At 48.3% G+C, this 12975-nt stretch overlaps 1 protein-coding gene across 2 annotated transcripts in view; it reads left to right on the forward strand.

Moving 5' to 3' along the window:
• Nucleotides 1–12975, forward strand: part of LOC143960912 (RING finger protein 112-like) — a 97302-nt gene that overhangs the window by 44281 nt on the left and 40046 nt on the right. For both annotated transcript variants that reach the window (XM_077469928.1, XM_077469929.1), the window contains exon 6: nucleotides 371–421. In XM_077469928.1, the coding sequence (XP_077326054.1) occupies nucleotides 371–421 (51 nt within the window). The remainder of the gene's footprint in view (nucleotides 1–370; nucleotides 422–12975) is intronic.

Consider the following 12975-nt stretch of genomic DNA (forward strand, 5'->3'; position numbering starts at 1 on the left):
CACAGTGCAGGACAAAGCATGATAAGTCAGTGTAGGGAAAATCAGCTGCAGGGAGATAACAGCCAATTCTGGTGAATGGTCCTTTGCCCTCTGGCTGACATTTTTGGGCACAGGTTTCAGAGTTCAGTTCCTTTTTAACATGCATCGAAAGTGAATAAAGATCTGTTTTAAGCAGTACAGTTCTTATTTATGTGTTTTTGTGTGGGGCGATGCACTAAAAAAATCCTCCAAAACCACTTGACTCAACCTTATTACCAGTTGTTCACTGCTCAGCCACCTAAAATCAAACTACAAGATGTAGTAACTTAGATCTAAGATCTGTGTTATCCATGACATGTATTTAAAATTGTGATTTTTATTTTTGTTTCAGATGTACAATGTGAAAGACAATGTGAAAGAGACAGATATAAACTATCTTGAGGTAAGAAGATCTCCATCTATTTATCTATGTGTGTATGTATGTATTGTAACAGTACAGTTCCCTGTCCTAGTAATTGTCACCCTGGCTTCTCAAATAGGCAGGTTGAGGGGCTCCAGGGGTATTTAATGTGGAGAAATCTGTTTTACCAGTTTCCTCCAAAGTTTGTAAAATCCAGTTGGGGACCTGGAGCCCAGAGATTCCATAGTGTTAGAGTCCATTCACACAAGGGCAACACGACTTCCAGCGCAACTTTTGGAGGCAACTTGGACACGACTTATGACTTAAGAGTATGAATAACAGCGCGACTTGAAGCGACTTCATCCCCAGGCCAGGCGACTTTGGCCACGGCCAATCAGAGAATAATCAGCTCTCGAGGGGGAACGCCACGCCAAATTTTAAATAAAAAAACTTAAATACCGGCATGGGTTCCCCCTCCAGGAGCATACCAGGCCCTTAGGTCTAGTATGGATTTTAAGGGGAACCCCCTACACCGAATAAACGGCGTGGGGCCCCCCAAAATCCATACCAGACCCTTATCCAAGCACGCAGCCTGGCCGGTCAGGAAAGGGGGTGGGGACGAGCGAGCACCCTCCCCTTCCTGAACCGTACCAGGCCGCCTGCCCTCATGATGATGAGGACAAGGGCCTCTTCCCGACAACCCTCGCCGTTGGTTGTTGGGATCTGCGGGCGGGGGGCTTATCGGTATCCTAGAGCCCCTTTAATGACGGGGCCCCCAGATCCCGGCCCTCCCCACCCTATGTGAGTATGGGGTACAATGTACCCCTACCCATTCACCTGGGGGAAAAAAGTGTCAACAAAAAAACCCCACACACCGGTTTTTAAAGTAATTTATTAATCAGCTCTGGGGGACTTCTTCTGACTTCGGGGGTCTTTTTCAGACTTCCCCGCTCTGTTCGGCCTCTTCTCCCGGTCTGCGGCGTTGTCTCCCACTCTCCGGTTCTTCTGCCGACTCCTCCGCTATCTTCTTCAAGCTCTTTTACTAGCAGAGGAGCTTGGTCTCCTCTGTCCTTCTTCTCTCTTCTCTCTTCTTTCTTCATTCTTCTTCTGATGTTGACACGACACTCTCTTCCGCTGTAATGGCTTGTGCTACGTGCACGGCGACTTATATAGGTATGGGGCGTGGTCACTGGGTGATGTCACACTGTGACCCTGCCCCTTATGATGTCCCAGTCCCAGCATGCCTCAGGACTTGACGTCATAAGGGGTGGGGTCAACATGTGACGGATTACGATAAACACCCCCGCCCGCAGACCCCGACAACCAATGGCAAGGGTTGTCGGGAAGAGGCCCTTGTCCTCATCAACATGGGAACAAGGTGCCCACCTCCCATGTTGAGGGCATGTGGCCTGGTATGGTTCAGGGGGGGGGGGTCGCTTGCTCGTCCCCACCCCCTTTCCTGACCGGCTGGGCTGCGTGCTCGGATAAGGGTCTGGTATGGATTTTGGGGGACCCCCGCGCCGTTTTTCCGGCATGGGGGTTCCCTTTAAAATCCATACCAGACCTAAGGGCCTGGTATGCTCCTGGAGGGGGAACCCATGCCGGTTTTTTATTTAAAATTTGTTCCCCACCGAGAGCTGATTATTCTGTGAAAGAGACGACATTGTTGTTTCAATATAGATGGAGATCCGACTTGGAGGCGACTTCCATTGAAATCAATGGGTACAAGTCGCCTAGAAGTCAGATTGAAGTAGTACAGGAACCAGGAGTCCAGAGAGTGCAGGTATGCACTAGCGAAAGCCAGAGACCCAAGTCTGAGGATCAGAGCAGTGAGGGTCTGCTTTCTAGATAGACGCTGTGCTCGTTGAAGCTGTGTGCATCTAAGGAGACAGATGAGAGCCTGAAGTGGAAGGCCTGAGCAGCAAGGAAGCTGAAAAGAGGTACAGTAGTTGTACAGGAACCCTGTTATATGGCCAAGAGGGCTGAAGCGCAAAACCTAAGTGGCAGTACTGCTGAAGAGAGAGAGCCAGGTGGCTTGACATTTTTCATCTGTTATTGTTTTTGGGAGAAGAACCCCTGTGTGGGCATCCAAGTGCACGTATGAACTTTTGTTTATTTTGTTCCTTTTAATAAAAGTGGGCTACCATGTCCTTAAACTAAAGTTCCTGTTTGCTGTGAACTTACTGAAAAGGCATCTACCACTGAGCTAGACATCCCCCAATGTCTATATATATATATATATACACACACACAGTATCTCACAAACGTGTGATAACACTGAGGAAATTACACTGTAAAGTAGTGAGTGTACAGCTTGTATAACAGTGTAAATTTGCTGTCCCCTCAAAATTACTCAACACACAGCCATTAATGTCATAACCGCTGGCAACAAAAGTGAATACCCCCCTAAGTGAAAATGTCCAAATTGGACCTAATTAGCCATTTTCCCTCCCCGGTGTCATGTGACTCGTTATGCCCTGTACACACGATAGGATTTTCCGACAACAAAATCCATATTTTTTTTCGACGGATGTTGGCTCAAACTTGTCTTGCATACACACAAATCTTATTGGAAATTCCGAATGCCAAGAACACGGTGACATACAACAAATACGATAAACCAAGAAAAATGAAGTTCAATAGCCAGTGCGGCTCTTCTGCTTGATTTTGAGCATGCGTGGAACTTTGTGCATCGGAATTGTGTACACACGATCGGAATTTACGAGAACGGATTTTGTTGTCGGAAAATTTGAGCCAGATCTCAAATTTTGTGTGTCGGAAATTCCGATGGAAAATGTCCGATGGAGCCTACACATGGTCGGAATTTCCAACAACAAGCTCCTATCGAACATTTTCTGTCGGAAAATCCAACCGTGTGTACAGGGCATTAGTGTTACAAGGTCTCAGGTGTGAATGGGGAGCAGGTGTGTTGAATTTGGTGTTACTCTCACTCTCTCATACTGGTCACTGGAAGTTCAATGGGGCACCTCATGGCAAAGAACTCTGAGGATTGTTGCTTTACATATAAATGGCCTAAGCTATAAGAAGATTGCCAAGACCCTGAAACTGAGCTGCTGCACGTTGGCCAAGACCATACAGCAGGACAGGTTCCACTCAGAACAGGCCTCGCCATGGTCTACCAAAGAAGTTGAGTGCACATGCTCAACGTCATATCCAGAGGTTGTCTTTGGGAAATAGACATATGAGTGCTGCCAGCATTGCCGCAGAGGTTGGAGGGGTGGTACAGTTAGCCTGTCAGTGCTTAGACCATAGGCTGCACACGTCATCAAAGTGGTCTGTGTGGCTGTCGTCCCAGAAGGAAGCCTCTTCTAAAGATGCACAAGAAAGCCCGCAAACAGTTTGCTGAAGACAAGCAGACTAAGGACATGGATTACGATGTCCTGTGGTCTGATGAGACCAAGATAAACTTATTTGGTTCAGATGGTGTCAAGCGTGTGTGGTGGCAACCAGGTGAGCAGTACAAAGATGAGTGTGTCTTGCCTACAGTCAAGCATGGTAAGGGAGGGTCATGGTCTGGGGCTGCATAAGTGCTGCTGGCACTGGGGAGCTACAGTTCATTGACGGAACCATGAATGTCAACATGTACTATGACATACAGAAGCAAAGCGTGCACCCCTCCCTTCAGAGACTGGGCCACAGGGCAGTATTCCAATATGATAATGACCCCAAACACACCTCCAAGGTGACCACTGCCTTGCTAAAGAAGATGAGGGTAAAGGTGATGGACTGGCCAAGCATGTCTCCAGACCTAAACCCTATTGGGCATCTGTGGGGCATCCTCAAATGGAAGGTGGAGGAGCTCAAGGTCTCTAACATCCACCAGCTCTGTGATCTCATCAGGGAGTAGTGGAAGAGGACTCCAGTGGCAACCTGTGAAGCTCTGGTGAACTGCATGCCCAAGAGGGTTAAGGCAGTGCTAGAAAATAATGGTGGTCACACAAAATATTGACACTTTGGGCCCAATTTGGACATTTTCACTAAGGGGTGTACTCACTTTTGTTGCCAAAGGTTTAGACATTAATGGCTGTGTGTTGAGTTATTTTGAGGGGACAGCAACTTTACACTGTTATACAAGCTGTACACTCACTACTTTACATTGTAGCAAAGTGTCTTTTCTTCAGTGTCACATGAAAAATACAATAAAGTATTTACAAAAATGTAAATGTACTCTCTTTTGTGAGGTAATGTATATCACTATATAGTATTTTTGTAGTTGTGGGAACACGAAAATTTGTTTGCAGCTCCCCATATGTTATTTTATATTAACACTACTACGCCACTTTTTTAGTGGGGGGATTAAGGGAGCGCGGGATAACACACATCTTCATCTTTAGTTACAGTTTTCCTTTTGCAATCAGTTTTTAAAACCAGAAAGAATATAAGGCTCGATTCACATATATGCATGTTGGTTTTGAGCATTTCTGCAGTGCTTTCTCGGCGCTTGCCACGTTTTTGGACACACGTTTTTACAGCGATTTTGCCACGATTTGCTTTTTGCGTTTTTTTCTTTTTTAATTTCTACACTGCATATAGCTGGTTGCTAAGGAGAGGGCCGGGAAGCCGGCTACCGCGTCCTTAGCAACCGATGAGTCATCAGCTGTCAGCTAACTTCCCGCTGAATGTAAAAAAAACAAAAATGCCAGCTAAAAAAAAAATTGTGAAAAAAAACAGCATGGAGTCCCCCTAGGTCCTTGGGTCTAGTATGGATTGGGAGGGGACCCCCACGCCAAAATGTTTTAAAAAATGGTGTAGGAGTCCATCCAAAATCCAAAGCAGACCCTTATCCGAGCATAGCCCGTCTGATCAGGAAAGGAAGGGGACGAGCGCGCGCCCCCTCCTGAACCATACCAGGCCACATGCCCTCAACATGGGGGCTCTGCTCCCCCAACCCCAAAGCCTCCAAGGGTTGTCTGGGACTGCGGGTGGGGGTCTTATCGGAATCTGGAAGCCCCTTTTAACAAGGGGGCCCCCAGATGCCGCCCCCCCATATGAATGAGTATGGGGTATTGTACCCCTACACATTAAAAAAAAAAGTAGTGTAGTGTTAAATACAGTAGACAGTTTTTGACAAGTTTTTTATTAAAAATCTTCTTCTTCTCCGCTTCTTCTTCCTCCATCTTCTCCCGCATCTTCATCCTCCGGTCTTCTCCTTCTTCCCCTGCTTCTTCTTCCGCTCTTCTTCTGTCTTCTTTGCACGGTGTTCTTCTTCCTCTGCTGCTCCCGCCACCGCCGATCCTCCTCCGATGCTGTGTCTTGCTGATCTGTCGGTGCCCATGTCCCGCATGTCTTAAATAACGATGGGGGCGACGCCACAGATCCATCATGCCCCGGGTGGTGACGCCACAAGAGGCGTGGCCTCCAGATGACGTAATCCGATTGCCACGCCCCCATCGTTATTTAAGACATGCAGGACATCGGCGCAGACAGATCAGCAGGACGCAGCATTGGAGGAGTATCGTTGGCAGGAGCGGTGACGGCAGAGGAAGAACAGAGCCCCCCTGCCCCAAAGCACCCATCCCCCCATGTTGAGGGCTGGTATGGTTTAGGAAGGGGGGTGGAGCTCGCTCATCCCCTCCCTTTCCTGACCTGCCAGGCTGCATGCTTGCATAAGGGTCTGGTATGGATTTTGGGGGACCCCCACGCCATTTTTAAAGTTCGTCGTATGGATCTAGGGAGGGGGGACCCCACACTGTTTTTTTTTGTCAACTTGACAGCTGGTGACTCATCCAGCCAGCTTCCTGGCCCCCTCCTTAGCAACCAGCTATAAACAGTGTAAAAAAATAAAATAAAAAAAAATGCAAATCGTGGTAAAAACACAGTACTTGCGTTTTGGATGCGGTTCCATTGAATTCTATTACATGCAAAACGCTGCATTTTGCGGGAAAAAAGTCCCCAACCCTTTCCAAAAATGCAGAGGCACTAAAATGCATTGATGTGGGGGGCGTGGCCTAGCGCATGGCAAGGACGGACATGTAAGCGCCCAGCTCCCGCTCCCGTCTCTCTCTCTCTCCGCCGGCAGCAGCACGGACCGAGCCCAATACCCAGCTCAACATGAGCAGGAGGGGACCCAGCAATACCCCCCACTCCTCCAGAACATCCAATTCGGGTGAAATAGGGAGCTATTTCCCCGTGAAAGGCACGGGACACAGAGCAGCCTCCACACCCAAGATGGCGGCGGACCGCGTCTCAGGTACAGTCAAGGGACGAACTACCCCACTCCCCCAGATCCCCAGACCCAGACGGGGACCCCCGGGCAGCTCCTCTCAATCCAGGAGCCCATCCCCCCAGGCCCCCCGCACAGAAGGATAGATGGGATATGGAGGCCTATCTCAAAGCCCTCCCCAGTAAGCAGGACATTGAATCCTATATTAGCAGACTGGAAAGATCATATGAAAGACCTCCGCAAAGATATTGGGCATAGATTGGAAGATATTGAACATACAGTGGAGGAAACGATCTCCAGATTGTCTGAACAGGACACCATATTACAGGAACACGCTAACCAAATCCAGCAGCTATTTTATGGTTTGGACGACCAGGAAAACAGGAGTCGCTGGAATAATATCCACATGCGCGGCTTACCTGAGTCTGTTGAAAACAAGGACTAAGGTGTATAACCAATTGCTTAATAAACCTGCAAACTCTAAGATTGAAACTGATCGCATTCACAGATCTCTGGGCCCCCGCAACCTGAACTCAGCTTATCCTAGAGATGTTATTTGCTGTGTGCACTTTTTCAATGTCAAGTCGGACATTATGCAAGCAGCCCGGCATCAAGAGACCATCTTGTTCAACGAGACCCCTATCATGTTGCTGACAGACCTGTCCAGGCAAACCCTTCTGATGAGGAAGGTCCTGAAACCAGTTAACGACGCCCTACAAGCCAAACAAATAAAGTATCGCTGGGGGTTCCCTTTTCAGCTCTCCGCAACCCAGAATGGCAACTCTGCGACTTTCCGCACACTGGGGGACCTACCCACCTTCCTTGGAACTTTTGAGCTACCACAAATACGGATCCCGGACAGGCCTCTTCATTCGGCCACACCTGGCCTCCCCTTGTCTTCTGGATGGACAACACTTCTATATCTCCAGCTGGATGAGACTCCCCCAAACCCACCGGCTGGTGGGGTTTTTGTTTCCTAGCTTTACTCGGTCCATGAATCCCTGAGATAAGTTGAAGGTTAACATGTATACCGTATTTGTTGCATCGCACCTCGGAAGCTCAGACTTTATCAGAGTTTGAACCACGTAGAGGTTCTAGTTATTCAGTTTGTTTATGTTTCTCTGCTTCTTGAATGGTGCTACATTGCTTTCTAACCTCACTTGCATTAATGCTTTAGTGCTGTCTTGAAATACTCATTCATTAACTTTAAATGGCAACCACGTTCGGTTAAGTACTTGGGGGCAGAGATACCCAGGAATTTTACAGACATCTATGCCCTGAATTACAGCCCTATGTTGGCGAAAATCTGTCACTCGCTGGAATCTTGGCATAACCTCAAACTATCTTGGTGGGGACGTATGAATGTACTGAAAATGGACATTCTGCCTAAGTTGCTGTACTTGTTCAGACACTACCCATAACCCTTCCCATGGCCTTTTTCCATATGCTTCGTTCCTTGCGGTCAGGTTTATTTGGCAGAATCACCCACCTAGGCTAAAACAGAATCTTGTGTGCTCCTAAAGACAAGGGGGGCATAGGTCTCCCGGACTTTCAGTTGTACCACTTGTCGGCCATTTCATCACGACTCCTTGAATGGTTCCCACGCCCCCTAACCAAGCCATCTACAATAATCAAACAAACCATGGCTCATGTTGATCTTAGAGCCCTTTTGTGGGGCTATCACGTGAAATTTCACATCATGACCGGACTCTCCCCATTAACGATAGCAGCGCTCACCCTCTGGTATCGCAAACAAACCTCTCTTTCCATCTCCACGGATCCGAGCCCCTATCACCCCTATTCGACAACCCGGCACTCTCAACATTTTACACAAGGAGACAATGTGGTTCTTACTCTAGGGACCAGTGGCCTACAGCCAGGCAGTTTGTTCAGGCTTCCACCAGTCTATTTTGGGCACCTGTAGATCCCCAACCTTTGAACCAGGTAGACTGGCTCTCCATGCTAACCATAACACAATACTGTAAGTCACTTCATCTCTCTAGGCAGGTACATAGACCTCTCACAACTTTCGAGGATATGTGTGGTCTCTCCCGAACACCTAAACACTCATTATCTCTGATATATAAAGACATCCAACTACATTCTTATAACACGCCACCAAACTTCACACAAAAATGGTCCAGAGACCTCGGAATGGAAATATCCCCGTCACAATGGAACACATTGTTCATAATTACTCACAAGTCTTCCATGTCCGGTTTCTCACAAGAAAAAAATTACAAGCTGCTGGCAAGATGGTACAGGGATCCAGTCACGGTGAGCAAAATGCTGGCGTTGTCACGGAGTAGAGGGCACATATGTCCATGTGTGGTGGGACTGCGACTGAGTACGCCCATTTTGGGACAAGGTATTTAAAATTCATAATGACCTGTATGATGTCTCATGTTCTGCCGACGCCACAAATAGCTTTACTTTGCATACTCCCAGGACCAGTGAGCTTGCACCGAAAGAGCCTGTTTCGGTTCTTTCTGTCCACAGCTCGACGTGTTATCTCTCAATTCTGGAAAAAGGATGTCGTCCCCCCAATTACGAGGTGGACAGACGCCATGAATGATATTATGCTCATGGAAGAATTACATGCCAAACAAACTGATAGATGGGATAAGTATATGTCCCTCTGGTATCCCTGGCTCCATCACTCTTCATCGGTCCCCTTTCTCAATAGTGTGGCTTCGTGAGAACGGGGTCTTGCAAATGTGGTGCGTAGGCAGATCGTTCAACATGGTCCCCCAGACCAGAGGGCTCAGAGCAGATCTCCTGGTTAGGGATGGCCGAACGGTTCGCCCGGCGGTCGTTTCACGGCGAATTTCGGCTGTTCGCCATCCGCCCAATCGGCGGACTATTGCCGCCGTTCGCCCGGCGGACTTCCGTGTTTACTGTGTAAAAGAACTTTGACCTATGATGACACATCCATCATGGGGTACAGGACAGCCAATTGAGACATTACAGCACATGGACACTTGGACATTCCCACTTACTTATAAATAGACCCGATCCGGCAGCCATTTTACATTCTTTCTTCTGTCACTATAGGGAGAGGTTGCTGAGTGGAGCAGGGAGAGACTGCAGTGACCCAAATCGCTAGCTATTTGGTCCACAAAAGTTATTTTCAGGACTGGTATAGGTGTTAGGTGTAGTTCAGGATATAGGTTTCAGTCACTGCTGTGCTAGTGATTGTTGCAGCAGCCTGAGTGTATTTTGTCAGTGTAGAGAAAGGGACAGGACGCTGTGTGCTGCAGGGACAGTCAGTTTAATCATTAGCTGTTACTATTAGGTCCACAAAAGCTATTCAAGTTATTGTTCCAGCAGCCTCATTTTTGTCAGTTTAAATAGGGACAGGCAGGAAACTGTGTGTGAGGCAGTGAGGGACAGTCAGTTTAATCAGTAGCTGTTACTATTAGGGTCCACAAAGGTTCTTTTCAGTACTGGTATGGTAATAGGCTTGTACACTTATAATATTAGAAGAATATAGAATATACAAATATAGAAAGAATATTATACTTGACTGCTGCCCTACTGCTGCAGTAGTCCTTTATTAGTATAGGGACTGAGGTACAGTCTGCTAATCATTCACAACCTACTTGTTCCACAAAGGTCCTTATAAGGACTGGTAAGGTCTAGGTTACTACAGTACATAGGGTTGAGTGAGGTACAGTCTGCTATTCCTTAAGGACTGGTATAGGTCCACAATACATAGGGTTGAGGTGCACTACTGCTGACTGCTGCCCTACTGCTGCAGTAGTCCTTTATTAGTATAGGGACTGAGGTTCAGTCTGCTAATCATTCACAACCTACTTGTTCCACAAAGGTCCTTATAAGGACTGGTAAGGTCTAGGGTACTACAGTACATAGGGTTGAGTGAGGTACAGTCTGCTATTCCTTAAGGACTGGTATAGGTCCACAATACATAGGGTTGAGGTGCACTACTGCTGACTGCTGCCCTACTGCTGCAGTAGTCCTTTATTAGTATAGGGACTGAGGGTCAGTCTGCTAATCATTCACAACCTACTTGTTCCACAAAGGTCCTTATAAGGACTGGTAAGGTCTAGGGTACTACAGTACATATGGTTGAGTGAGGTACAGTCTGCTATTCCTTAAGGACTGGTATAGGTCCACAATACATAGGGTTGAGGTGCACTACTGCTGACTGCTGCCCTTCTGCTGCAGTAGTCCTTTATCAGTATAGGGACTGAGAGTTTTGTCACAGGGTCATTTAAAAAATGACAGGCAGAGGAAGAGGCAGGCCCTTCCACAGGGGTGGTAGGGGTAGGGCAGGAGCAACAGGCTTGAGCCAAAGTGGGAAGTTGCAGAAGGTGCGTTCAATTACTTTAAAGGACGCACCAGACTTGGTTGAGTGGCTCACTCAGCCTTACTCTTCTGCACCCTCCTCATCCTCTCGATCTGCACCCTCTTCTTCATTCTCTGCTATGTGCACCCCCAAAGACACTACCACCAACAACACCACCACCACCACCACATACCTTCCGCTTGAGTCACAGGAATTATTTTCCGATCCATATCAAGACATTTCTGATGCGCAGCCACTCTTGGTATTGGATCAGGAAGAGGAGGTAGCAACAACCGCCACTCAGCAGTCTGACAACAGTACCCAGATCAGCCCAAGGAGGAGGTTGGTTTCGGGTGTTGCTGCCTACTCCGAGATCTCTACTTATAGCGGTGGGGAAGGTGACGTTGATGATGACGTGTCTAGTGATGTCACGTGGGTGCCCACAAGAGAGGAAGAGGAGGGGAGTTCAGAGGGAGATATGGACCAGCAGATAGGGAGGAGAAGCTGGAATAACTTACATTGCACAGGAGGGACAAAGCAGACTGCAAATGTATCAGGAGCGAGTCATCGACCATGAACAGTCACATCTGGCGCTCCCAGGACACCGGTTCCGCAGTGTGGGCTTTTTTTAACGTGTCCGCTGCTGACAATAGCGTTGCCATCTGCAATCTTTGCAGTCAACGCATTAGTCGCGGTAAGCCCAACACTCACCTAGGGACGACCACCTTAAGAAGGCACATGAGCAGCCATCACCGAGCCCAGTGGGAGCAACAGAACACACAAAGCCACACTCCAGGCTTTTACCGTCCAGCCTCGTCTTCTACTTCTCCATCTCCTCACAATTGTCCTCCACTCCACCTTCCATCACGCCAAGCTCACGTTTTTCTACAAAAAGGCAGGCTTCCGTGGGCCTAAAAAAATGATGATGCCGGATAACCCTCTTGCCCAACGGTTGACGGCTGGCTTGTCAGAACTGATAGCCTGCCAACTACTGCCATATAAACTGGTGGACTCGAAAATTTGTGGCCATTGGAACACCACAATGGAAGGTCCCAGGAAGAAAGTATTTCTCAGAGAAGGGCATCCCAGAGCTATATGGCCATGTTGAGCGGCAAGTGAATGTATCTCTGGCACACAGTGTCGGTGCCAAGATACATCTGACCACAGACACGTGGTCTAGCAAACACGGGCAAAGAAGGTATATCACTTTTACTGCCCACTGGGTGAACCTTCTGACGGCCGTCAAGCATGTAACCCGTGGCACCCGTGTAGATTTGGTTTTACCGCCACGGATTGCATGCCTGGCTCTTCTTCTCCTCGTCCTCCTACTCCATCCTCCTCCCTCTCCTCCTCAGCTGACTCCTCCTTTTCCGCTGCTAGCGTCTCTTCCTTTGCGCCGCCCAAGCTCCCCAGAACCTATTCGACATGCCAGGTGAGACGTTGCCATGCCGTGCTGCGTCTGTTGTGCCTGGAAGCCAAGAGCCACACTGGCCCGGCACTCCTTTCAGATTTGTGCTCACAGGCAGATTAGTGGCTAACCCCGCTCAATTTGACAGTTGGTAAAGTGGTGTGTGACAACGGTGCCAATCTGCTTAGCGCATTGAAACAGGGCAAAATTATGCACGTGCCATGCATGGCACACGTCTTAAACTTGGTCGTGCAGCGATTCGTTGTCAAATACCCTGGGGTCCAGGACATCTTGCGGCAGGCAAGGAAAATCTCGGCCCATTTCAGAAGATCTTACACGGCCATGGCTCGCCTTGCTGACATACAGCGGCGACACAATCTGCCGGTCAGACGTCTTATTTGCGATTGCCCGGCGCGATGGAACTCAACCTTCTATATGCTTGATAGGCTGCTCCAGCAGAAACGTGCAGTTAACGTCTACCTGTATGAAATCTGTGGCAGAACAGGTTCTGGGGAGCTGGGGGTTTTTTCACCACGCCAGTGGCTGCTCATGCGCGACGCATGCAGACTTCTGCGGCCATTTGAGGAGATCACCAAACTGGTCAGTCGCAGCCATGGCGCCATCAGTGACATGGTACCTTATGCTTTCTTTATGGAGAGTGCATTGCGTCGTGTCATTGATCAAGCTGTGGAGGA

This window comes from Lithobates pipiens, unplaced genomic scaffold, assembly GCF_037356315.1.
Source record: "Lithobates pipiens isolate NorthernLeopardFrog02 unplaced genomic scaffold, aLitPip1_a1.2 Scaffold_8, whole genome shotgun sequence".
Classification (NCBI taxonomy): Eukaryota; Metazoa; Chordata; class Amphibia; order Anura; family Ranidae; genus Lithobates; species Lithobates pipiens.